At 39.6% G+C, this 27,338-nt stretch overlaps 1 protein-coding gene across 3 annotated transcripts in view; it reads right to left on the bottom strand.

The window, feature by feature from the left end:
* GPC3 (glypican 3) overlaps nucleotides 1–26,844 on the bottom strand; it is a gene marked incomplete at both ends in the record, with an annotated part of 443,900 nt that extends 417,056 nt beyond the window's left edge. For all 3 annotated transcript variants that reach the window (XM_080719493.1, XM_080719494.1, XM_080719495.1), the window contains one exon: nucleotides 26,673–26,844. In XM_080719493.1, coding sequence (XP_080575619.1) covers nucleotides 26,673–26,844 — 172 coding nt within the window. The remainder of the gene's footprint in view (nucleotides 1–26,672) is intronic.
* Between the last annotated feature and the right edge of the window lie 494 nt (nucleotides 26,845–27,338).

The following is a 27,338-nucleotide window of genomic DNA, read 5'->3' as shown; positions in this document are numbered from 1 at the left end:
ATACGCATACTTTTATATTGGGTGATCACTTCAGGCTTGACTCCCTGTGGCCTAGCATTTTTTGACCCTCATCACAGACTCTTTCCTCTAGACCCAACTCTTGCTTTTTATTAGCTCCATTTAAAGACCTGGTATTTCAGACTGCCACTGGTGTCCCTTAGCCACTTCCACCTGAGCTGGTACTTCAGTTCCTCTCTGCTGTGAAGTCCTAGCCAACACTCACTTGGAGACTCCATTTTGGGCCTGAACCCTATGTAAAATTGGAAGAGGAAAGTCAATATTGTACATCAGACTGCTTCAATGTATCTGTTTTGTTGGATTTTATTCCAAGTCAGTAAGTATTAAAGGCCGAGTTGTCAACAATATCATAGGTACTAGTGAGCAGGAAAGAGCAAAAGCACTTGTGGCTGGCCTCTCAGACCAAATTGCTTATGATTTTACATTGCTCATATTTTATATGCCTTTTGCCCTTATCTATACAATGGAATTATTAATATTATTTACTTTACATAGTCATTGCAAGGATTGCGAAGCTCTTTAGTTTTTGTATAAATATTCACAATGTTTAAGTTAAAATTAAATAAATTCACACAGAGAGGCCAGACTTTCACAGCCCCAGATAGCTAGAAAACAGCAGAAGTTGGTGCATAGTTCTGTGACAAAATATGCAGTATTATTTTCAAAAGGGATAGAAACAGTCTATATTACAGTAGGAGTTACCTAGATGTATGTATACATTTGTCAAAACTCATCACATAAGTGGGTAAATTTTATTGTTTGTAAGTACATCTCAAAAAAGTTGATTTTTGAAATATTAAATATGAATATTTGCTAGAATGCTCACCAGAGGCCCAAGGAGTCAAAAAAGACCACAGGAGGATATAGAGATTGAGATAGATTATAAAGGATGGGAAGGATTTGGAGAGGACAATGGGTGAAATGTGTTAGATACCATCAGAATAACAGGGTAAAAATAAACAGCCTAGGGTCAGGCTGGAATCTGGGGTACAGTGAGCTCATCACATACGATAAGCCTAAATTGTAAGGGCCTTAAATGTAGGCAGAGGCCTATGGACTTGACTCAGAGGCAATAAAGGACCACTGGTGTTTCTCAAGTAGAAGCTTAATATGACAAAGAGTGGTATTTAGGAAGATTAGTCATATGGCCTGAAATTAGGAAATGGACTAAATAACCCATCAAGGTCATTTTTAGTCCTGCAATTCTCTAATTACCTTTATTATGTTCTATATGTTGGTTATTTTACTAGACTGCCATTTTAGCTAATGATAATAAATTGTCAAAAAGCACATTAAAAAATGAAGAAATACTAATGTAGACGTTGATCCTTATACTTTTGTAAATGTATATAAAGATATTCAAACAGCAAGAGAAAATAATGAATTATCAGAGCTCAATAACAATGAAAATTAAAATATTTGTGTGTGTGCATACGTATGTGTGTGTGATGATTTGATACATTTCATTGTCGAGGTCTCTTTACGAACAGCAGATTTTTTTGCTAACAATGATACAACTGTGCTGAAAATAACAATGCAATATTATTATTAAAGTAATATTAAACAAAGGAATTAATGATATCCAAAATCTGTTGCTCAGGACTTGTAGGAAAAATGACACCTACCTATTAAAATTATCCAAAGGATTAAGAGCAGGCTGCTGAACTAATGAACCATAAAACAGATCAGGCATTTTAAATTTTTTTTAAATTAAGGACAAGTCAATTTGCTATCCAAAAACATTAACTAATTTCCTTAGCATATAATAGTGACTTGCTATTAGAACAGCACCTTTTCCCCTAATTAATCATTATCTAAATCAAATCTTGCACGCTCATTAATTTCTCACTAGTCAAGATAGGAATACAGATGAAAGAAATGGCTGCATTTGAAACCAGTGGGGAGAGCAATAATGGAAGAAATCATCTTGGAGAACCCAGCTGAAGGTTAACCTTCTGTTATTTAGCCTGAAAGAACATGACTTTGCAGAGGGCACACTTGAGTATCAGGAGCTCAGACTTTAAATCAAAGATTGTGCCTGGGGCCACCATAGACTCTTTCTGTAAAAAGCAGACCAAAATATTGCTACCACACTGGAGTACTGGGAATTTAAAGTAACCTGGAGATAAGCCATTCCCTAAGCTTGAGAATTAAAGAATCAACTACCTTTATCTCTACTGCCAACTGTCAATTAACTGCCTATCATATTCCATGCTCAGTAAAGGTTGAATCCCCAGATCACTCCATTACCCCACAAAGAGATTCTCTTTGGACCACATTAACAACCAGCAGTCAACATGTGCTCTGGGAATACAAATTCACTGATTATATTCATCCTGCCAAAATTGGTGAACACATTCATCCAACATTTACTGACTGCCTACTTTGTGCCAGGTTCTATGCCCAACCCAAGGAATACAATCATAAACAAAACACAGTCTCTGTTCTGGAGTTCACATGTTGGTTTAGGAAATGGACTTCCAAACTAATCAGAAACCTCTAAATCATGCTCAACTTCATCTTTTACAGCCAAATGTCACCAAATCCTGGTTTTGAATGTCACATCATTCCCCTCTTGTCATCACTGCTTTATCCACTAACTTTCTTTCTCTTGGATTACAACAGTCTCCAAATTGGCCTCCCTGTCTCTATACTCTTCTTACTCAAGCCCCAGTGATCTCTCTCTCTCTCTCTCTCTCTGTCTCTCTCTCTCTGTCTCTCTCTCTCCCCCTCCCTCCCTCCCTCCCTCCCTTCTATTCCTCCCTCCCTTCCTTCCTTCCTTCCTTCTTTCCTTCCTCTTTTCTTTTTTGTGTGATACTGGAGATTGAACACATGGGGCATTCTACCACCAAGCTCCAGGCCTAGTTTACTTTTTTATTTTTAAAAAGGATCTCCCTAAGTTACCATGTACTCATCTTGGATATGTGATCCTCCTGTCTCAGCCTCCCCTTTCCAAATAAGAAATATCTCATTTTAGGTTCAATTATCAGTACCACACACAAAAAAAAAATCCAAGAAAATGAAGCAAGAGCACAGGGGTATAAAAGTGGGTGCTATGGCTAGGTGCAATGCTGCATGCCTATAACCCCAGTACTTGGGAGGCTGAGACAGAAAGATCCAAGGTTCAAGGACAGACTCAGTAACTTAGTAAAGCCCTCAGCAACTTAACAAGACTGTTGCAAACTATAAAATAGAGTAGGACTGGGTGTGTAGGTCAGAAGTAGAACACCAATGGGTATTCAATGATTCAATACCCAGTACCATACCAAAAAAGTGAATAGCATTTTCAGGTACTGCAATGAAGCCTTGCAAGACTAGAAGGAAGAGTAAAGTGGTAGAGAGTATCAGAAGCCAGATAAAAAAGTGCCCTGCTACAAAATGACTTACACACTCTAACTTGAGTCACAGCTACATTTGCATGCCTTATCTCCACTAGATTTAATTTCCTTGAAGTAAAGACATTAGACTGACTCATCTTTGAATTTCAAGGGGACCACTGTGGTTTGGGCTTGATGCTGTCCATTTTCACTTGGTGGTAATGCCAGTATTTCAAGAGGCCTCGTGTGTGTGTGTGTGTGTGTGTGTGTGTGTGTGTGTGTGTGTGTGTGTTAGTAGGAATTGAACCCATGGGTTTTCTACCTCTGAGCTATAGCCCTAGCCCTAATTTTTTAATATTTTGAAACAAAGTCCACTAAGTTACCATGTGATACTGGCCTTGAACCTAGTCTTCCCACATCAGCCTGCCAACTGGAACTGGAATTCACAGATATGAGTCAAAATATCCAGCTAAGACATAAGTTTTAAAGGAATGAGATCAGATAATTTATAATATTACATTAACCTTTTGCATGTGGTACTGAGCATTGATCCAGAAGGCATCCTACCTCTAAACTATACCTCAGACCCGGTTTTATTTTTTACTTTAGAAATAGGGTCTCACTAAGTGGCTAAGACTGGCTTCCAACCTGCAATGCCTTTTGTTTCAGCCTCCCAAGTAGTGGAATTACTGGCATGTACTACGATGCCCAGTTCAGAGTAACTTTTGGAAAAGTGCAAAGAGTCACACATCGTTGGTTATTTAGGTAGGAGGAAACTCCATAATAAGATTAAAACTGGATTGGAGAACAATTTCAGCCACTTTGGAGTAGTAATACACAATCTTTTAGTCTAGAATTCTGCCAGTAGTACTAAGCTAAGGTAATATCCCTGTCTCTCCCAGTTACTCCTTCACTAATTGTTATTCTGCTCAGATAAGTAGCTGAGATCCTGTCTTTCAGGAGATACGTAATTTTTATTTTTCAGATAGAATCTTTAAATATGTAGACCCAAGTCATAGCTTAGAATTTCAATGCTCTAGGCCCAATCAAATATTTGTCCCCTCTCTCCTGTGTATGAAATGGCACGAAGAGAAAAGTCCTCTTTTCTATCAAAGCTCTGTCAACATGATTTACTTTATGATGTGTGGCTATAATTCAACAATAAAATTATATTTAAAAAAATAAAATAAATATGTCTCCTGACAAAATCAATTTAATAATCAAAGCTCAAGTGTTACTATCTGCTCTGCTACCACATCAGTTGTGTGACTCAGTCAGGTATCTTTCCAGATCTGGGCCTATTTTCCTCAGAGGAAATGAGGCAGAGAGTTAAAGTTTTATATTGTAGGTCAATAAATGTTCTCTAACACCATTCCAGGCTGAGCATTGGAAGGAAACAAAGAAAAGGATTAGCCTTTACCATTTTAGGAAGGCTTTCTCAATAACACTTGAACAATGGATAGCAATGCATCCTACATGATAATTGCATGCTATTCTATATGTTTCTGTATCTCTAAACATAAACTAATGGCAGAGAGCTTTCTGATGAGATGTTGTGTATTGGCCAAGGAAGGGACTCTGAAATTGGACAGATTGGGGTGTGAACCACTAGCCAGTAGCCACCAGCCACTTCAAAGCCAGGCAATCTGAACTTCAGCTTTTTTTATCTATATAATGGGGATAATATTATCTCCCTCTCATGTGCTTGTGAGGATTAAATTAAACTCTTACTTAATGTTTCCCAAACATGTGCCTGCAATTCCTGCTTCCTTATTTTGCTCAAGGATCTCTGTCCCTGGAGTGCTTGGCTGTTAAAACCTCATCCATAAACTCTATCTCAAGTGTTTCCTTCACAGTGCTTTTATCTCCCCTCACCTCCAAATACACTCTAAAAGCTATCATCTCTCAGAATTTTCAGCATGCTTTTACATCTCTAGAACTGTATTTTGCAATCTAAGCTTTGAAGCCATTGGTATATCTGTATTATCCCTACCATTAAAACTTATATCTTGGCCGTCTCTGTATTCCCCAGTATGGCATAGAGCCCATTATATAGTACACTCAATAAATGGCTCTTGAATTAAAAAAAACAAACATTAAACAAAAAGATCATGGTTTTTATACATAATCAGCTCCCTATCCCTTGAAGCATTCAAATATATTTTGGGTAGTAATGTCAGAGATATCACAGAAGTGACTTCTACCCTATGTAAGAGACTGGACCTGGTGACCTTCAAGGTCCTTTCTCTCTGTGTTTCCATGAAGGCTGTACTCCAATTTGCTAATATCTTTGCACACCAAGGTTATCACTGGTATACTGTGGTGGTCCATCACAAGATAGATACCCCATAGTCGTAAATGTTAGAACTGGTCCTTTTCTCATGAACTCTGACAGCATACCTTCAGAGACTAGCTCATCTATGACAGCTATATATTTACACTTTGCATGTAAGTTGTACCTGACACTCAGTAAAACTGAACTTAAAACAGTAGTATTTTACTTCACAGATATTTCTGGCTTTCCCAGACTCCCTATTTCTGATATTTCAGCAAATCACAAAGCCTGAGTGGAAAGCTGCAGTCAATTGAAAGTGTACCATTGCCTTGATCCTACAGATCCTGTGAAAAGGCTTATCTGGTAAGTAATAAGCAACCATTGCCTTCCCCTGGATAAAGTGTTTAGGAAAAAAAGAATTTAAAAAGAATCATGAGATAAGGTATAAATTCATAATGAAAAATTCATATTGAATAATGTGGTATATCCTGTTCTGTTTTAGAATACTTTTTCTGATCCAAAGTGACTCGGATAAGTCATCTTTACTTCACAGTTCCTCAATTTGATCATTTGAAAAATGCGATAATAGCAGTTGCCATGCCACCCCCCCCCTCAAGAAGAACACTGAGAGAAACCAACGTAAAGTTTCTCTAGAACTGCCGGGCGTGGTGGCGCATACTTGTAACCCTTGCGCTTGGGAGGCTGAGACAGGAGGATCGCACAGGTTCAAAACCAGCCTCAGGTACTTAGTGAGGCTCTCAGCAATTTAGCGAGACCCTGTTTCCAAATAAAATATATAAAATAGGTCTGGGAGTATAGCCTGGAGGAAGAAATCCTCTGGGTTCCACCCCCAGTACCACCAAAAAAAAGTTTCTGTAGAACAATTTCCCCTTAATGTAGTGAGCTCTGCTAAATTTACATAAATCTCTCTTATATAGTGTCTTGATGAATGATATCTCCCCAAAAGATTTTTATGTTCTAAGACCCAGAACTTATGAATGTGACCTTATTTGGAAAAGGGGCCTTTAAAGATGTAGTTAAGGAAAGGATCTGGAGATGAAGTCATCCTGGATTACCCAGATGGTTCTCAAATTCAATGACATGTGTCCTTATGTGAGATACACAGAGGAGAGAAACAAAAAGAGCAGAAGACCATGTGAAGATAGAGGCAGACACTGGATTGATACAACTGCAGAAGAGGGGGCCACCAGAAGCTGGAAGAGACAATGAAGGATTCTTTTCTAGAGCCTTTGAAAGGAGTGTAGTCCTGCAGACACCATATTTTGAATTTTGGCCTCCAGAACTCAGAAAAAATTTCAGTTGTTTTAAGCCACCATACTGAGGTAATTTGTTGTGGCAGCCCTAGAAAACAAACACACTCTCTCCCTTCTTCATCCCACCCCAAAATATCTTCCTAGTGTTGTCTAAATGTTTAATTATAGGCAAGTTACTTCATGGGCCAAGCCATTACATCAGGTATTGTCTCAAAGTGCAAGACTCCTTGAGTAATGCCCTCATGCCCCAAGACTAAATTGTAGACCTGGGATCTCACTCCAGCACAAGAAAGAAAGAGATGGGGGTGCGGCAGTCCAGAACACTTGGATAGGACCTGAAGGCGTCAAAAAGGAGTGAAAGATCAAGAGAGAAATGACGCCGGGTGTGGTGGCGCACGCTTGTAATCCCAGCATTTAGGAGGCTGAGACAGGAGGATCGCACAGGTTTGAAGCCAGCCTCAGCTACTTAGTGAGGCTCTCAGAAACTTACTGAGACCCTGTTTCCAAATAAAGTATAAAATAGGCCTGGGAGTATAGCCAAGAGGTAGAAAAGCCCCTGGGTTCCACCCCCAGTACTACAAAAACAAAAGTTAAAAAAAGAGAAATGAACAGAGACCAAAACCAAAAAAAAAAAAAAAAAAAATTAGTGTCATCCCTGAGAATCATAGAGCCTAAGGTTTACATTAACAGTAATATTCTTAAAGTAATAATTGGCCTATATTCCAGAAAGTCTGTTAGGAGGTTGTTAAGACCATTCTAAATGCTGAATTTTTACTGCTCAAAGGCATTTGTTTCTTATGCTTAACAAATCAGGAATGGTTTGGTCACAGGTAAAAACTGTTTCAAACTATCAGCAATTAAATAATCACAAAGGGAGCCAGGCAATAATGAAAGATGCCTATCAGTCCAGGCCTCCAGACCAACACTGAATTTGGGGTTCTCTTTACATCATCCCTGCCCTGACCCTCAGCATTTCTAGAGTTGCTGTTTAACAAGATCCCAAGCAAATGTTTCCGATGCCCAATTGCCTCTACTGTTAAGATGCTTCTCTCAGCTCTAATGGCTAACCTAAATTTCAGTTTCAAGCCATTGCACCTTGTAATTACATTCTCAGCCACTGTAAATAATCTGTGCCCTCTATTATATCTTTCCTCTTTTCCTATGATAGAAACCTGTGGCAAGGGGAGTCAGTTGCCTTGTTAGTACAACTTACACACTGCACCTGAGCAAAATGCAGCCAAAAGAAAATCAAACACTCACTCTTGATCCCTGAGTGAGAAGCATCGCAATTGATCTTTTCCTTCTTCCTATCCTTCTGCTTATCTGAGCATCAACACTAACGTACTCTAGCACTGTGGCATTTATGCCATCTTGGGGAATAGCTGTGTAAATGCTCCAGTAATTTTATATATCTCCAACATCCTGTTGTGTTAGAATTTGAGTATCTGAAGGACTGGAAGGACAGATTTCACTCTTCTTCCTTATCTTCCTCCTCTTCTGGCTCCTCCTTCTCCCATTCTCCTGTAATATGAATCAAAATCTTCACAAACAAGCCCACCTCCTGCATGTTACTGAAGTCTAGACTTGGTGGCAACTCCTTTCTGTAGAAGAGATTTAATGGATAAGAAAATGCATTGGAAAAGAGTTGACAAGCAAAACATTACAAACTGTAAGAAAGTTGGAGACACAAAGGGTTTTGCTTAGCTGAGGTTGAAAGCAAAGGAATATTGTTTCAAGTGCATACATGTACACACAGACACACAGACACACACACACACACAGACTGGTGAGTTCATTTCCCCTTGAACCAAATGTTCCCTAAGTTATTAGTGCAACATATAAAAGACTTTTCAACGATGCTCAGTAGTGACGTTTTTCCTCCTTGCTTTCTTCGGGAGCTATGAAAAACAAAAATAAATTATCCAAACAGGTGATTTGGGGATTTTTTTTCCTTCCATTCCCATGATTTTGCTGAAACACTTGAAAATTGCTAATGGTAACTTCATTTTCTCTCTCATCATGCTGTGAGTGACTCAGACACAGAGCTCTCCAGAGCCCTGGGCTCCAAGAGGCACTCCCAGGAGGTTTCCAGATCAAGCTGTACCAATCAAGCTTGGATCCAGTCTCCCTGTGGATTGATACTTTTCTATGACCTACCTTTGACTCTGGAGACAACAGTAATTGGGTTCAGGAATATCCACCTCATTTAAAAGGAGAAATTAAATAAAGGAAAAATGGTGACTCAAAAATTATGAGGCCAATTTACCAAAGCCTCTTGAAGACACGTGCACATCTGAGTGCTGGCTTTTTTTTTTTTTTGAACAGGGTCTCTTAGGCCAGAGAGGCTGGCTCCGAACCTGCGCAATCTTCCTGTCTCCGCCTCTCAAGCGCGGGGATTACAAGTGTGCGCCACCACGCACGGCTGAGTGCTGGCTTTTAAGTGACTAATGAGAAAATGCGCAGAGGCAGAGATTGAAACAGGTTAGTACAATCACGAAGGCAGTTTAACTCAAAGCATAACCTTCACTAAACAGGAAAAGAAGCGTCTGTGACACCAGACTTCTGGGCTGTATTTGGGATGCAACATTCTTACAAACAAGTCTAAGCTACTGATCTTCACACATACTCCTCTTTCCCTCAACAGATAGACTCCTCCATGCATGGCCTCCATCATTCTAAGCATCTACTTCCGCCATCATGAGCAGGGTCCTCAAAACTGGTTTCAGGAGTAATTCTTAGAAATTCTGAACCCAGCATAAAAGTAATCGTTAAGAATTTGGCTCTGGAACCAGCCTATGTAGATTTAATTCATTTCATAGCAGTTTAACCTAGGATGAGTTATTTGAGCCTCAGTTTCCTCATCTGTAATATGGGAGAAATAATACTACCACCTGGTAGTGCTGTTATGAGGATTAAGTGGGATGTTGCCCATAAAAGGCTTAGCATAGCGCCTGACTCAATAAATGTTAACGATTATTAGCACCGCCCCCACCACAGGTGCTCAATAAAAACTTGCTGAATTGAAGTCACACCAGTGGGAATGACTAGCAGATGTGAAGCCAACATGAGCTTGCTTTTGTAAGTTTTTCCTTAGTTTTTTTCCACCTCCCTCTGCACAAGATGATGACCTCCATGAGATTTTTTTAAGTGATAGAATAGGGGATACTTAGGCTGCTCTTTTGCTAATATTCGGTTTTTCATTCAGGGCAGAAAACCAAGTCTGGCAGAAAAATCAGGCACATGTTTTCCAAGAAATCTGACAAGGCTATTAGAAACTCTAAATGAAAGTTGTGTAATGAGCATGAATCTGAATACATTTAAATTTCCTCTAAATTCAGTAATTCTAGCAATAACTTTATATGTTTTGAAAGTGTGCTTTCAAAATCAAGGCCCTGAAAGATAGCAGAATTTCAAGGGTGGGGGTGGGGTGAGGAGGCACACAATTGTCATGAAAATTAACCCCTGAACATGCACAGGATTTTATTACCAAACGGATGCCTGAGGAGATTACTAGATTTTTAGGGTCTTTACTATAAAGAGAGCAACCTGCATGCCTGAAATAATTAAGAAGAAGAGACTCAATTATCTAGTAAACTGAAATTTCAAACCACCCTGCTTACTAAATGAGAAAAGCTGCTTAGACTAAAGTGTCATTACTTCTATTTAGACAAGCCTTTGCAAAGATATACAAGGAGCTAAAGAATGGGACCCCACATTCTTCCTTAAGCCACAACAATGCCTGTGTATGTAAATAGGATTTTCAGTAACAGCAAAATCCGAAAAAAATGTTTTCATTATTGTCTCTGAAAAAAATGCAAATGCAGAAGATGAAAATCGAGGGGCTTTCACTATGATGGGCCCTGAATACCCTAAAATAGTTATTCTATATGAGCCTGAGCCTGGATTCCAAGTGGATCTAAGAAATAGGCACTGTTTCTCCTTTTTTAAAAAGTCAGGACAATATGAAGAGGCACAACGATTTCTCTGATTCCATAGCAAGTTGAATGCCTATCTACTCAAAAATTTAGCCTAAAAAGAAACAAGAGTAAACATAGAAATTTATTTGCCTCTATTCGAAGGTCCCTTCGAAACCTGAGCCAAAACAGAAATAGTCGTTCCTTCATCTGACAATCAAACACGCCTACATGACCATAACAACCTCCAGGCACAAACTAAAAAGCTCATTAAAGACTATATGAAGCCTATTTATAAAAGAACCAGACAAAGAAGGAAAGAATTATTAGCAAAATTAGTTAGACTATTCATACTTTTGACAACTATTACTATTTGTTTGAACTCAAGTATCTAGATCTTTTGCAAAAAGTATCAGTATCTACGGAGATACCACATATCTGGAGTTTTAAACTGACCTTCTAGTTATTTTGGTTCAAGAACTCAGGTTTTGACCTATAGTCTATATATCAGCCTTCCTGTTGCTGTTTAGGCAGTTGATAAGAGGCAGAAATCCTTCTTGCTCATTAGGCCATTAGCTGCTGTTAAGCAAAGGGCTGGGGAGGGGCACGCTCAGTGGCCCAGAGGAATGTGCCGGATTCCACATATAAAGCCAGCCCTGATTTGGGGTTAAGAATTTAACCTTAAAAGGCTGACAAGTCATAAATTTGCCTGAGGTTCATATATATGTGTGACTTTCACAGTTTATATTTCCTAGCCAGAACCCAGAGTCAAAACATGCCCCCTGATTAATGAATGGTACTAATTGTTATTCCTGACTTGGGAACATTATATTTTCTTAAAAATATATTTTAATATTTTAACATAATATTTTCTTAAAAAACACACAATCTCATACATAAAATTATCTGGCTTGGGGGAGTTTGGGGAACCAGTTAGAAAAAAATAGGAAGAGGAGCCTAAAGTTATCTGTTATGTGGAGCTACCATTTTGGTAGTCAAGATTGACTCAAAGGCTTTCATTTCATTGTGTCCATCAAGCAAAGTGCAAAGGAATGTCCTCCAAATCTAAACATCTGAGATAAAGCAACCATCTGCAACTCTACACACATACCAAAAAAAAAAAAATGAGCTAAGGAAGGAGAGAGAAGGGGAAGAACTGAAATGTCTCCAAGCATGTTTTGTCTGACATATTGTGCTAAATATTTATATATAAGTGCATAACCTAACAAACTTGGCCAAGCTTGGGAGAGATAATAGATATAGGACAAACAAAGATTCTCATAAGTATAAAGATAAAAATGTACTGAGGAATAGTCCAAATGGAATATAATCTCCAATCTGAAGTCAAAATTGAAACTGAGAAAATAAAACCCCATAAGTAAAACAATGTCCCTGAAATGTGATAACTTCATTAGAAAAAAAGCAGGCCATAATTTGTTTGCCTAAAAGTTAGGTGTCAGTTCTATTTCACATCAGCAATGTTTTTAAAAGGCTTCTTTATCCTTAGAAAAAAAAAATGAAAGTACTCAATGTAAAAAAGATTTCTAAGAATAAAAATACTATTTGTGTTCATTGGGAATTCTGACAAAGTGAGAGGGAATGTAAACTTCCTTACAATGATCCAAGGTACTAAAGTCAGATACACTTAGCCTTGTCCTATCTATACAAAAATCTTTAAAATATTCAGAGTTCTTAGAAAGTGGCATGTAAATTCATTAGTACATATTTCATTTCCAAACTAAGGAAGAGAAATTCCATATCCCAAAGAAAGCAATCAGGTACCCAAACCAAATATGTGGGCAGAAATGAGAAATCTGTTTCCTCTCCAGAATCACTGGGTGCAGGCAGATGAAGGAGGCAGGGGAAGGTGGAGGAAGTGAGGAGAGAGGAAAATAAGGGCCTGTAGGAAAAGGAAATACAGTTTAAAACTAAAATGCAGAGGGAATATAATATATCCCACTGATCTATTTTTTAGACAAGAAACACAAAGCCATTCAATAAATATAACAAACCATAAAACACCTTCTGTTTTAAATTATAACCAGTTGAGGGAGTATGTGAGGGTGGGATGGAGCAGAAAAGGGGAGATTTGGGGAGCAGTTTGACAGATGAGGGGTCTTTGTATCTTTGGAGGTAAGCTAAGTCCCACAAGAGCTGGGATGAGAGAGCAAAGCATCTAAGTTGTTCCCCTTAGCTATGGATCTTAGTTAAGTAACTTAGATTAATCATTGTCACTATTCTATGAAATGTTGATAAGTTCTTCTGTAATTTTACACATGAGTTTTAGTCAGTAATAAGTCTCATTGGTGCTCGGACCAATTTTTTGTTTTGTTTTGTTTTGTTTTTGTTTGTTTGTTTGTTTGTTTGTTTTTGTGGTACTGGGGTTCCTGGAAACCCTTCTATCTCCGGATTACACTTCCAGACCTATTTTACTTTTGGAAACAGGGTCTCTTAAACCAGCGCGGCTGGCTTCGAACCAGTGCAATCATCCTGTCTCCGCCTCCCAAGCGGGGGATTACAAGCGTGCGCTACCACCCTTGGCTCGGACCAAATTTTTAAAACTGAATGTTGCAGGGGGAGAAAGACTGAATGATTGAATAAATGCTGTTTCAAACCAATATCACCTTTAGACTTTGTGAGTGAGGCAACCTTACTTCCTCAAAGAATAAAGAAAAGGCAATTTGACAGCTTTTGAAAGCCAAAAATAAATAAATAAATAAATAAAACCTTCAGGCAACATTATGAAATGGACCCACAGCACTGAAGTTTCAAAGGCAAGAAATGACGTAGGTTTTAGAAATTAACATTCATAGAAAACCTTTGGAATACTGTGGGGGAAATAAACCTTTATTTCAGAAATAAACTTTGAAGTTTGAAAACAAAGCTGAAAATCTGTTTGTGAAAATAGAAGGGGCTACTGGAAGTACTGAGCACAGTTCTTCCGTGGCTCTTTGAAACCCTTCAAAAGTTCCACTCTGATTTCTGTGGATGGCCAGAGAAGTTACACCCAGCAAAGTTAGCAAAATAGAAAGTGGGAAACCTTTATTTCCTGAGAGTGAGGAGCAAAATGATCTCAGGAGACATTTGCCTCTGGCCACATTAAATGAAACCAAGACCTAGATTATAGGTTATCACCCTGTAGGGGCAGAAAGGCAGCGTTTTCCAAACCAGTTGCAAAGTAATTGGCCACCTAGCAGAGATTCTTGCAGGCTGTCTTTAGCCCATTCATTATCATATGCTCATTCATTCTCCTTCCCCTTTCCTCTCCCCTTTTCCTCTCCCCAGTCTCCCATCCCCTTCTGTCCCTTCTCTCCCTCATCGTCTCTCTTCTTTCTTTCACCGTTCCACCACACATTTCTTGTGTAAAGGTCTCTAAGGCCAATTCAAAAAATGAATAGCCAAAGAACAAATGTGAAAAATGAAAAGGATATTAATCTACTATGTACAAGACACTCTTGGAAGTACAACAACATTATTACCCTCGCTAAACTTACACTTGGATGCAGCCTTTCTCAAACTTTAACATGCATACAAATTATCTGGGGATCTTGTTTTAAAAATGCAAATTCTGATTCAGTAGGTCTGGGATGGGTCCCAAGATTCTGCATTTGTTACAAACTCCCAACTTATCTTAATGTTGCTGGTCAATGGACCAGACTTTACAGAACAAGGCTCCAATAAGAATAATAAAGACAAGTACATAAAAACTACAAAAGAAAACAGGAAATAAAGCCACAGAATAGATATAGAAATAGCTAGGCTTAAGGGTGAAAACAGTCACATCTAGTTCTGGGGAATCACAAAACGATTCATAAAGAAGATGGCATTGCACTGAGAATTTTTTGGAGATATTGGAGGTTGAACCCAGGAGTACTCTACCTCTGAGTTACACTTCCAAACGTATTTTTTATTTTTATTTGAAACAGAATCTCACTAAGTTTCTAAGGGTCTCACTAAATTCCTGAGACTGGCTGCAAACCTGCAATCCTCATAATTATTGGGATTAGAAGTGTGCCACCACACAAAGCACAAAGTTCACAAAAAGTGGAATGCAAATTACTTAGTGTATATTTTAGACTTCTTACTTTCTAAACAATCTATGGAATAGAGTTTCCTAAGACTTGGAAAGGTGGTTAAGACTACAGCAGACAGCGAGGAAGAAAAGAGAGTCAAGAAAGTCTCCGAGGAAAAGGTTTGTAGTAAACTCAGAAAGTAAACCTTTCTGAGTCTCAGTTTCTTCACCAATAAAATGGAGATAATACTACCTACCTTCAGGTTTGCTATGTAAATTAAGTGAGAGATTAAATATATAACAGTGAGTGGGCACACAGTAAACACATAGTAAATGTTATTTTTTATGATCTTCCCTTGTGTGGAAACTCTTCCATCAACCTGAAAGTGGCCACAAAATATCTACTAGGAAAGATGGAGTTTCATGCTTAATGTGGAATGAAAGTAGCTCGAGGTAGAATGCCCCTGAGTTCAATCTGTACTGAACATGCATAAGTATTAATTATCCAAAACAAATTTAAATATGATACCTTGATTCTAATGAATTTTACTACATAGAGGTCTGTGTGCATGTGTATTTGGTAGTACATTATCTTCTACGCAAAGTCTTGGGCCATGAAAACATATACTACTCATACTTTCTCTTAATCAAGAGAAGACTTTGGCAGTTTTGTTGTTGTTGTTTAAACACCAGATGTTGGCAAATGAATTTTAAGACATGTCACATGCAGAAGCCTGGAAAATATCAGCCACACTTTGAGCATATATACAAAACTCCAAAAGAATATATATATATATATATATATATATATATATATATATATATGCTTTTCCAGCGATTTCATCTTTAGAGCTGGGAAGTAACTGAGTGGTAGTGTATTAGCCTAGCTGGCCCAAAGTCGTGGGTTCAATCCCAAGCACCAAAAAACAAACAAGCAAAAAATTACATGAAAACTCATGTAGAACTTGAACTGCCTAGTAGACATTTTCTACCTCCATGATCAAACTCAACTTGTTCAAAACCAAACTTACTATTTCACTTAAAAAAAAATGTTCCTTAAGTCGGCTATATGGTGGCACATGCCTGTAATCCCAGTACTTGAGAAGCTGAAACAGGAGGATTGCAGGTTTGAGAGCAGCCTCAGCAACAGAGAGCAAGACTGTAAGCAACCTAGTGAGATCCTGTTTCATAAAGGCTGGGTGAGTGGGGACTGCAGGTGTAACTCAGAAGTAGAATGACCTGGGGTTCTATAAATAAAAGTTCCTCTGAGCCAGGAATGTTGTATGTACCTGAAGTCCCAGTTACTTAAGACACTGAAGTAGGAGTTCAAGGCCAACATGGCCAGCATAATGACACCTTATCTGAATATATATATTCTTCTATATTTCACTCATTTATTTAACAAATATTTACTGAACATCTGTTATGTGGCATGGTCCCACCACCCAGGAAAACTACTAGACTTTCCATTATGTCCTCATCCAGTCAGCAAGTAATAGCTACTCTCCTTCCTCTTTTCTCTCAAGTTTAGTTTTTATTCCATTTCTTGCCTTCTCACCTGTTACTAAAACTCCCTGGCACCACTCACTTCCCAGTCATATTCCATGCTGAATTTTGTTTCTCTTCTCAAAATATTTTCACAGCTCTTCATCGTCCATGGATACAACCCAGAACTCCTCAACATTTCTTTACCTCCTGTTCTAGTTCATATTTCCTCCATGTCCTCGGTGTCTATGCTCAAACCAATCCAAACTATTCCAGTCCAACAAGTGTGTGATTTTGTCTCTTAACTCTCTCTCTCTCTCTCTCTCTCTCACATGCCTTTCATCACAGACCTCATAAGGGAACTATGCAATGCCTCCTCCATGGTTCAACATTTACCAGACCAGCCAGGTGTGGTGGTGCATGCCTGTAATCCCAGCTGTTCTGTTGCGGAGAAAGCTGAAGCATAAAGATAACAATATTGAGGTCAGCCTGGACAACATAGTGAGATCCTATGTCAAAATAAAATAAAAAGAGACAGGCATGGTGGCACACATTTGTAACCCCATTACTTGGGAGGCTGAGACAGGAGGATCACACAGGTTCAAAGCCAGGCTCAGCTATTTAGTGAGGCTGTCAGCAACTTAGTGAGATCCTGTTTCCAAACAAAGTATAAAATAGGTATGGGAGTATAGCCCGGAGGCAGAAAAGCCCCTGGGTTCCACCCTCAGTACCACAAAAAAAAAATAAAATAAAAAGGACTGAGAGTGTGGCTCACTGGTAAAGCACCCCTGGGTTCAATCCCTAATACTCCCACATGCACATTTCCCAGACCCACACACAGTGCTCATCTCTATGGCAGCCCCTATTATGCTTGCCTTGACATACATAGTTTCCTATGTCTGTCTTATTCATGAGGTAGGGAACTCCTTGCTGACACCGATTTTATCTTGCTCATCAGCTCCATCTCATTATCTGGCATAGAATCTAGTGCTCAATAAATGTTGGTTGAAGAAGGAATAAAATGTTTTAAATATTTATACAGATATAACATATAAAGTTGATTGTTAGTGAGATCCTTTTCTGTGAATTTCCATCTGTTTTCTGAAACAGATACATGTGGTTCCCAATACAATTCACTGTATGAAATCTAACTGAGAAAATGTCTTTTGGGTTACATTCTAATTTCTATGGAGTTCACCATGCAAGGTAGCCAGTGTTAGTAGTTCTTCAAAATCAGCCAATTTCAAAGTGTGGGATCACTGCCACTACCTAATGAAGATCATATCTATGTACTTAGGGAAATGAAGAAACTCAAGAGTAAGCAGTAACCCGGACATGGTGGGGAACGTTTGTAATCTCAGCATTTGAGGAGCTGAGACCCTGTTTCAAAAAAAGTAAATAGACTAAAAATAGGGCTGGGGGTGTAGCTTGGAGGTACAATGCCATGGATTTCATCCCCAGTACCAAAAAAAAAAAAAAAAAGAGTAAGCAGTAAATCAGCTGAGTAAGGTGACATACACCTGTAATTCCAGGATTTGGGAGGCTGAGACAAAAAGATTGTGGGTTCAAGGCCAGTCTCAGCAACTTAGCAATACTCTGTCTCATAACAAAAAAATAAAAAGGACTGGGGGTGTAGCTCAGAGGTAGAGCGCCTCTGTGTTCCACCGCAAAAGAAAAAAAAAAGAAGGAAAAAAAAGAGTAAATCTATAATGTCAGTGATGATAGATAACTACAACAATTTGGGGCTTTTACCTGATTTTTCAAAAGTTATATCCCCTATCTCTTCCCAGTGTAGGTAATATTTATCTTCTATATTATTAAAAATACATAAAGAGATGTAAGGATATTATAAATCTATTTAAGTGCCTGCTTATGTGTTTAACCAAGCTACACCTGTTCATCTTTGGTTTTGAACCCTAGCAGTAAAGACTGCTTCACAGATAATAGATACATAGGTTTCAACTTCAACATCTCTTCTTCATTTTCAACTGCAAATCAGTTGAAACAATGATACATTCAGGAAATCCTGAATGTATCATTATCTGGTATAGTCCTATCCTTATGGGCTATCATCCCACTAATGTTGAGAGTCCTAAAACTATGTCTTCAAATGATTATTGCTACATTCATTCCCATTATTACTCAATTAATTATATCAATAACTCCATATCAAGGCTCTACTCACCACTCTAGAGGATATCACAATGAATCAAACATGACTACTGCGTTCCATGAGCGCAGAGTTTGGAATAGGCCATGAATAAGCTATATACATCCATAAACATGAATACTAATAAGAATTACACATTAAAGGTTTCTGGAAACCAAGTGCAATTGAGCATCCCTCTCTATTATCTTTGCACAAATGAAAATTTCCATGTTCAGATATTTTCAGATCCTGTTTAACTGTTAAGAGCTAGTTAACTTTCTAATATATAGCAGAGTGAGAGCTTTTAATCTCCTCCCTGTATCTGTCACTCTTACTCTTCCTTTCTTCATCATGTTTCCCTCAGCTTTTAATAACCCAAACTGAAATTCAACAAAGAGCAACGGCAATTCCCAGGATTCCATGACACATACTGTAAGTACAAAACGTGCACTTGGGAGGCAAGGAGTAGAACCATAATTAAGGCAAAGAATATGCAAATAGAATTCTGATTTCCTTTTCAAATGAATATCATTTCTTTCTTTTTACCCTCTTTCCTACCTTGACCTTCATCTTTTATAATCTTCCAATGGCTCCTCTCTTGCCAATTAATTGGAAATTTGATGTAATTCATACAAAAATTAGGAAAACTTTTGTGATACTCTTTATCTTACCCAGATAAAATTTCCATGGCTGAAATCCTACACTATTATTATTATTATTATTATTATTATTATTATTGTTGTTGTTGTTGTTGTTATCATTATTTTGCAGTACTAGGGATTGAACCCAGGGGCATTCTACCTCTGAGCTACACCCCCAGACCTATTTTTATTCTTTATTTTGAAACAGGGTCTCACTAATTGCAAGGGCCTCACTGAGTAGCCCTTGTGGCCATGAATTATACATCAAAACCTTTTTATTTTATTTTATTTTTATTTTTATTTTGAAACAGGGTCTCTCTAAGTTGCTGAGGCTGGCCTCAAACCTGTAATTGTCCTCTCTCAGCTTCCCAAGTTTTAGGATTGCAGGAGTGTATTACCACACCAGCTGGATTATGTCTTTTTATCGATCTTGATGTCAGAGGTAATAAACACTAAACACTGAGGAAAAATTTAGATGCATTTAGTGTGTTTCTGTACTGGATGCAAGGTTGCATTAATTTCACAAACCTAAATACCACAAATCTATAAATCAAACAGAAATATATATGCATATGTGTATAATTTTATTTATATTTAAATTATTTAGAATCGCCTTGGAAACAAGCATAAAATACTTACCTCTTATAAGATATGGCTAGTCTACTTCTTCCTTCCTTTACTTACCTATAGACAATAAATGGATCTTGATCTGAAAAAAATACTTTTTAGAAAGCTTTGTAAAATGGAAAAATAAATCACCATATAACTATTGGATTTATGGAAACTTTGTTTGCAATATATTTATAACTCCATTTATGTGATCTAATAGCATGTATTGAGTAGCTTCTATATATAAGATACACCCCTTAACCTCAAGGAGGTATAAGTCTAGTAGAGAAGATTTAGATACTTGTGAACATATAACTTGAAGTTGCCATAATCAGGACTTTTGATTTTCCAGTAATAAATTTTCATGTGTGTGTGAGTGTGTGTGGTATGGTACTAGGGATTGAACCCAGGGACATTCTACCACTGAGCTACATACCCAGCCCCAGTTTTTTTATTCTTTGTTTTGAAACAGGGTCTCACTAAGTTGCAGAGGGCCTCACTAAGTAGCTGAGGCTGTCTCCAAACCTGTGTGATCCTCTGGTCTCAGCCTCCCAAGTACTGGGATTGCAAACATGCATCACTATACCGGGCTCCAAGCCTGCGCCATCAGGCCTGGCTCCAGTAATAAATTTTCAAGAGGCCAACTCATTCTAACAGGTCAATTTAAATTTTACTCTAAAATGTTGCTGTCTTCTCATCTTATAAGAAATAAAAACATGTTTCACTGTGAAGGTTTTGAAAAATACAAAATATTTTAAAAATCACCACTTCTATTGAGAAATGAGCATTTTTCCATTTTTGGTGTATGGAAGGAATACAATTAAAAAGTAAAATTTTAAACATTTATGTACCTCAGTGATTTAGTTCTAAATTTATTTTTTAAATAATCTCTTTTTAAGCTATTAGTTGCATACCACAAAATTCACTTTCTAAAGTGCACAGTGTAGGAAGGTGGTGGTGGAACTGGTGGAGGTTTCTTTTATACTGGCTTTTAATTCTCTGTCCCTTGTTTTTGCCATTTTAACTTATATTTTTATCTCACTTCCTATCAATTATTTATCAATAGAAGCCTATTAAGCATACTTCAACAAACAGTAGATTTACTAATCTGGCATATAAATACAAGTTCAGCTACTAGCAGTAATTAACTCTTCTGTTTGAATCACTAGCAATGCATTTTGGTTCTAATGTTGACTCCTTTTTATTCATGAGGAAAAATACAAACTCTCAAACGAGGCTTTGTCCAGTTACATACAAAGAATAGCAAAAGTGAGAATTCTTTTCCTTGTTGTTTAAAAAATGCCAAACAACTATTTCTAATTAGCACTTAGATAATAGATCTTTAATTGGCCCAATTTGAAATACAGAACTAAATAGTCCTTACTGTGTATGTTCCACAAGATATTTGGGTAAGACTACAATGTTCCAGTGAGCACACGAAATTTCAAAATGAGCATTTTCTCCACTGATGTGAACACCTTCCCCTTTCTTTCTGAATCTTTTTCTCCTGTCATTATACCTCAGAAGGTAAATTCCCATTACTTAATGCTCTCTCTAAAGCCAGTCTGTGGCCCAGGACTTGGCTCCTATTTTCTGATGTTCATTTCTTAATGGAGTACTTGGGATCCTGTTTCTAGCCAGACAATTTGCTAAATATGGGCAAATGAGTGGGGGATTTTTTCTGCCCACACTTTCCATTAGACCCTAGATTACCAAAAACATCAAACCTATTTATAAGCTTGCCTAGGGCTGAATAGTTGTTGGCTTTTGGAATGGTCTCTTGAATTGAGCCTGTACACGAATTCTGATCCCAGGTTACAAAAACCTGTGAGGTACTTCAACAGATCTGTGCCTGTGTTAAAGTTCAACTCCCAAATGCAGCAACATCGACATTAACAAGAAAGACCTAGCTGACTGACATTAAGCCAAAGAGGGTTTAATTTAAGAGATGTCCTAGAGTTTATGTGCTATAATTGTTGATCTTTACTGATACTAAGCCAGTCATAACAATGTTGCTAATTTCAATCTGTTCTTTGGATCCTCAACATTAATAAGCTCTGCCAGAATGAAATAGGGCTGCATTTGTCTCCAGCCAAAATATATGTGGCATGAAATGTTTTTGTCCTCACACCCCAATAATGTGCCACAGTGTTTGAACCTAGGCTTTAAAAAGAAGAAAGAAGACATATAGCTTAAGAAATTACGTGAGAGTTCACAGGGAATACATAATGATCTAGAAATTCCGTTTTTCTTAATTATTAACTAAATCCTTAACATTGTGCTCAACACTGCTCAAATACAGTGCTTTCCCTTTAAGAAGCTTATAATCTAAAACATACAAATAACCATATGCTGAAAAAACGCTGGAGATCAGAGTAAAAGGAAGCATTCACAAAAATGTACAAATTCAGCATGCCAGAACTTTTCAGTTGAGCAACATGATCCCCAGTGAAATTCTTTCCAAATGATGTATCGTGTGCAAAGTTATAAGTGATTATGTTCAATTTTCTTAGAAATGAGTAATAAGATACCTCTTAAGACCCAGGCTTTTGTATATGCATCAAACACTAAAGTTGGCATGGTCATTGATAGCTGCCATATAAGAAGAAAACATATTTTTCTGTCTTGTCTCATAGGAGACAAATCCAGGCTGGTAATAAGCAGCCCTTTTCTAGGCTACAGTGAACAGCAAACATTACAACTAAAGATGGAAGTAGCAGAATGCTTTAAAATATTGCTGCAAAATATTGGATACAACCTACTAGCCCATAAGAAAAGAAAACCCACACATTGCAAAACTGACACCATCTGTGTCATGTAGCATCAATCAAAACCTTCTCCTGTCTGTATTTCCTAATGCTTACAAAATGGAATTTACTCCAAGAATTAAGAAAAAAAAACTCTTTTTAAGATGGCAGTCCTATTAAGAGATTTCTCCCTATCTCCCACTTCATCTCTTCAGTTCTTTTTCCTGGCCCAGGCTGGCTATTGTGACCATTTCAGCCAATTTCCTGGAGGTATTTTCTAGCCCTTTTCACCCTATTTAATCCTACAAGTTTCCTGGGAAGCCTGTTTACTTGTGTGCTCCCCTGCTAGACTGTGAGCTCCTTGACAAAAGAGGGAGGGAGATTGCTTCTGTCTCTCTTCTCTAGGTACCCCCAGCACCTAATACAGAGCCTGTGAGGGAGTGGGTAAAGTTTTACTCCTTTCAGACCAAGGTGCCCCACAAATCATCTTCTCCTTCAAAGCCATGCCTTCCTCCAAGTTCACCTCACCCCCAATATCATGATTAGCATAATAATGTATTCAGAGTACTTTTGAAAGAATTTTTTAAACTCTTCCAAGTCAGCACACAGTAATCCAACTTTTTGAAAGTCTGAACAAATCACCTGCTCACCCAAATGTCTAGTGTAATCCCAGAGGAGAGAAAAACCCTCCCACATCTCACTTTTTATTCTCTCTTCTGACATTAGGACCTTAACTGCTTCAAAGTAATTGGGGAAACAGAACTGGCAACCCAGATACGGTTGCAAGTTCTCACACTTAAAAAAAAAAAAACCCTCTTTGTTTCAAGAATGCTGCTTTTTATTTTTATGTTGTTTCATGTATTTCAAGAAACTTCAGTGTCAATTTTGGCTCTTCCAGACTGCCTTTTTACCCATAAGGGCGGGCATTTGGCCTTCTGGATTAGTTCTCGCACTTTCCAAGGCCCTGCAAGGCAAGATCCCTCAATCTTTTGGGAGTTGCAACACTACCATGGTTTGTTATATTTTCTCATTCCCATCAGTCCTCTAAACTCCCTCCTCCCCAAAAGTGGTGTATGGCATTCATAAAGTGAATTGCACTTGATTTTTGTTTAGAGAAATTTTTTTCAGACTTCTGTAACATTCCCTTGAGACAATTGAAAACATCATTGTCTGATTACTAGCTCAGTTCCCCTGCCTAAAATTGTATCCATTCTTGATTGCGCCTGTGGGTAGGTTAAGCAAAACAAAATAAACATCTAGACTTATGAGCTCATTGGCTTTTTTCTGAAATTTTCTAAATTAAATAAGGGCAAAAGAGCTACACTGAAAGTCAGTTATATGGATTTTTCTGCCAAATGCTAACTCTGTGCGCCTGTTTTCCATCTGTAGTGATTTCTAAGTTACAAATCTTTCTTTTCTTTCTTTTTTTCCTTAAGACTGGGGTATGAAGAGATGTATGGATTTTGGAGACACGCTATTTAGAATTGCTATCCTGTGCCTTTTAACACTTAAAGAAATGGGAACATGAGACTGTAAGGCTTTAGATCAGCTTTGTGGAAGTCCAGAGTAGTCCTTCAGCACCAGTGATTTATTTTTTAGGCTGGCTGATTTCAAATGCCACTTAGTCTCATCCATATTAGCATAAGAAATGTACCTTATCCATTCTAACCCAATTCTGCTAATGGCCCAAGTTAGCAGTCAATCCCAAATGTTCCCCCTAAGTGAAATAGGACATTCTTGAGGATTTCTCCTTACTGTGAACGAATCTCATTTTTTCTGGGACAAAGAAAGCTTTAATACAGTTAATACAGTGCAGTGCTTAATCTGAACATGGCTTAAAATATAGATGGGGAAAAAAGTCAAATAGCCATCATGATGGTTCATAACCATCAAATAATTTGCAGCTCTCTTTCAATTTCCAAACACTGAACGATGGCACCAAATTACACATTTATTCATTTTGAAATTACACACTTGCCATTGTATTTAGTCAGCCGTTATCATCTCTTCTCTGAAATACCGATGAGTTCTTCCCACACATGAACATTAGGATTTTCACCATGTTTTCCATATCTACAGTGACCATATTTTCTCAGCTCAAATCCAGGACACGTGGTTTCAGGCCAGGACAAAATATTTGAAATCGGCACTGTCCCAAGAAAAACTGAGAATACATGGTAGCTGTATGGGTATCGCCATATTTGAAATTTGGCTTTGCTCCAATGCACGTGAGGTTATTTTAGGTTTATATGGCGAACACATTGAAAAGTTATTTCTCCTAGAGTTTGTACAATAGAGGAAAATGAAAAATCCCTATTACAAAGAAGTCTTTATAAGTATGATCATCCTTAGGCTGGGAGTAAGGGGGAGAGACAGACCAGGCCAAATCTCATACACGTGGGCCCTCCCAATACTTTTATACAGATGCTGAAAAGAGGCAGGCAGCCAGAGAGCTGGGGGAGGGTGAAGGAATGGTGAGGGCTTGCATGAGTGTGTATGTAGAGGGGGGTTGCTAAATGAGTATCTGTGCTTCCCTCTGGTCTTTTTCATCTTTTTAAGCACCCTCCTTTACTCCCTGGCTTCGAAACAGCCAAATGTGGCTCCAACTCCAATCCTCAACCCATTCATCTCATGGGGGCTTAGCCTGTGAGGACCAATTTTTACATTATCAACAAAAGCATGTTCTCTAGCCTTAGCAATCTAATTACCATGGCACTTCCAAGGGAGAGAGATTCGCCTGTTGTTTTAACTCTGTGGAACTGATTCATAGGTTGCCGCTTACAGCTCTTGCACACGCCCACGTGGTATGTTATTAACACTTAACAGTGGAAGAGGTAGTTCTACCCTCCCTTAAAGCGATACCCTGCAAAGCAATATTTAACATACGCGCAAATGCATTTCAGTCGCCAAAAAGGGTGACCAATTACCTTTGCAACTAAACAGCAGGCTCGCTCGGCTCTTTTCATCAACCTAAAGAAAAGGCTGAGGGCGCGCTGGCTGCCTAGGTAACCTCCTGCCTGTGAACACTCACTGGCAGCGCCCACAGGGCGCGCATCCGCATTCACAACTTGGTTCAACCATCAGGCCCGCCTCCCTGACTTGTTGAGAGCCACCGGCCAAGTTTTGGTCAAGACTGTTCACCGATCTCTCCTAAGCGCGGCACATGCGCCACACTGGGTGTGAGTCTGAAAGAGACCCTGGAGGCCACAAATGTCGTCTTAAGCTTTGCAAGTCCGACCGGCCGTTTCTGTGGAGCACACCTCTGATAAATTAACCTGTTTGAAATCTACTCTTTTGGCCTGCATTGTCAGTGTAGCAACTTGTCCTAATTAAATTCTAAGGCAAGCGTTAGGATCCCGGTCGCTGGACAGTCAATCACAGAAGGCCATTAATATTCATCTGTTGACAGCAGCAGCCCTCAGCTAAGGTTAAAATATGCCCTTATGGCACGATCTGATTGTGCAGAACAAAAGGCAGGCTTCAGAAACTTTCCTCCACCTAAAATCGTCTCCCCTTCGGGGTCCAGCCTGTCAAGAAGGCAGATGAATTTAGGAGGGGGAGGAGTTAAATCATCTCTGGACTCCCGCTCCGCAGGCCAGCACCACCGTTTCTGAAGAGATTTTGCAACCTAGCTAAGGGGCTTTCTTTTGAAGGAAAAGGCTTGGTCCTTCTCTTTTTGGAAATCCTTCTACTAAAAACTTTCCCCCTGTGTGTGTTCACCCACTCCTGCAGATTCGGAGGTCTATCTTCAACTTTGCCTGCAGTTGGGCTGGAGAGCCTCGGGGAACCCAGGCTGGGAAAAGACCGGCGTGGGGACACCATAGCAAAGGATGGCAGAAGCCGCGGTTCAGCTAAGGCTGAAATTCGCGTACCTTCATGCGATCAAGGGTGGCATATAACCGAGGCACCAGCTCAACCGTGGGAAGCTAGTTCACCGGGGCCAGAGGAATCATCTCCCACCTTCCCGCTCTCCTAAAAAATGGGCGCTCGCGAGAAGGCGATCCCCGCGGTGCCTCTCGCTCGCACATTCCCTGACAGTAGCGCGAGTCTGGGGCTGGCGGTCACGGTCCAGGCATACCCTGCTCTTCTCCTCGGTAGATCTGGCCAGGCCCCAGGCACACAGACCACTCCCAGGTACCTACCCAGATGAGGAGCGCACAACTGCAGCCCCATCGGCTGCCTCTGGGCTCTCGGCTAGTCGCGGGGAATGCGCGAGGGACCCCCTACTAACCTGGCACCGGGGTTTCGGGAACCCACTTGAGTCCGGGCTGCAGTCTCTGGAAGAAAGAACGGACCTGGTGACAGGTGGCATCCGGAGGCGGCGGAGGCTGTGCCTGTCCCGGGCAGTCCAAGCTGAGCAGCATCACCACCACCAAGCACGCGGTGCGCACGGTCCCAGCCATCCTGCTTCGCGGGGAGCTAGGAGAGTGCGGGAGAGTGGCAGTAGGGGCAAGAGCAGTCCCAGGACTCGGCAAGGCTGGCAGTGGCCCTGAGGAGCAAGAGACGTGCCGCGCTACCCAGCCGCTGCAAAAGTTTCCTCGCAGCTACCTGGGCGCTAGGCAAGGGCGGGAACCGCTCGGCAGCGCGGGGCGGGGCGGGGCTGACCGGGTGGGGCGGGGCGAGGAAGGACGGGGCGGGGCGAGAGGAGCTGCGCGGCCAGGAGGCGGCGGTGGTCTTGCCGCTGCTAGCCTGAAGGATGCGAGGCGCTGCGTGGAGCCTGCCGGGGATCACTAGGGCACAGAGGTGCGGGGAGCCATCACGGCGACGTGAGAAGAGGGTGCAGAGCAAGTGCAGTAGCTCACAGCAGCCCAGCCCAAGCCAGCTTCCCGCTCGCCGCCGCTCTACACAGGGCGCTCTGGCATAACTACTGCAGAGGGGCTGCAGGCTCAGGCGCGCT

The sequence above is a fragment of the Muscardinus avellanarius genome (genome assembly GCF_963383645.1).
Source record: "Muscardinus avellanarius genome assembly, chromosome: X".
Taxonomy (NCBI): Eukaryota; Metazoa; Chordata; class Mammalia; order Rodentia; family Gliridae; genus Muscardinus; species Muscardinus avellanarius.
Note: the sequence above shows the minus strand (reverse complement) of the source record. Positions and strands in the feature narration are given on the sequence as shown.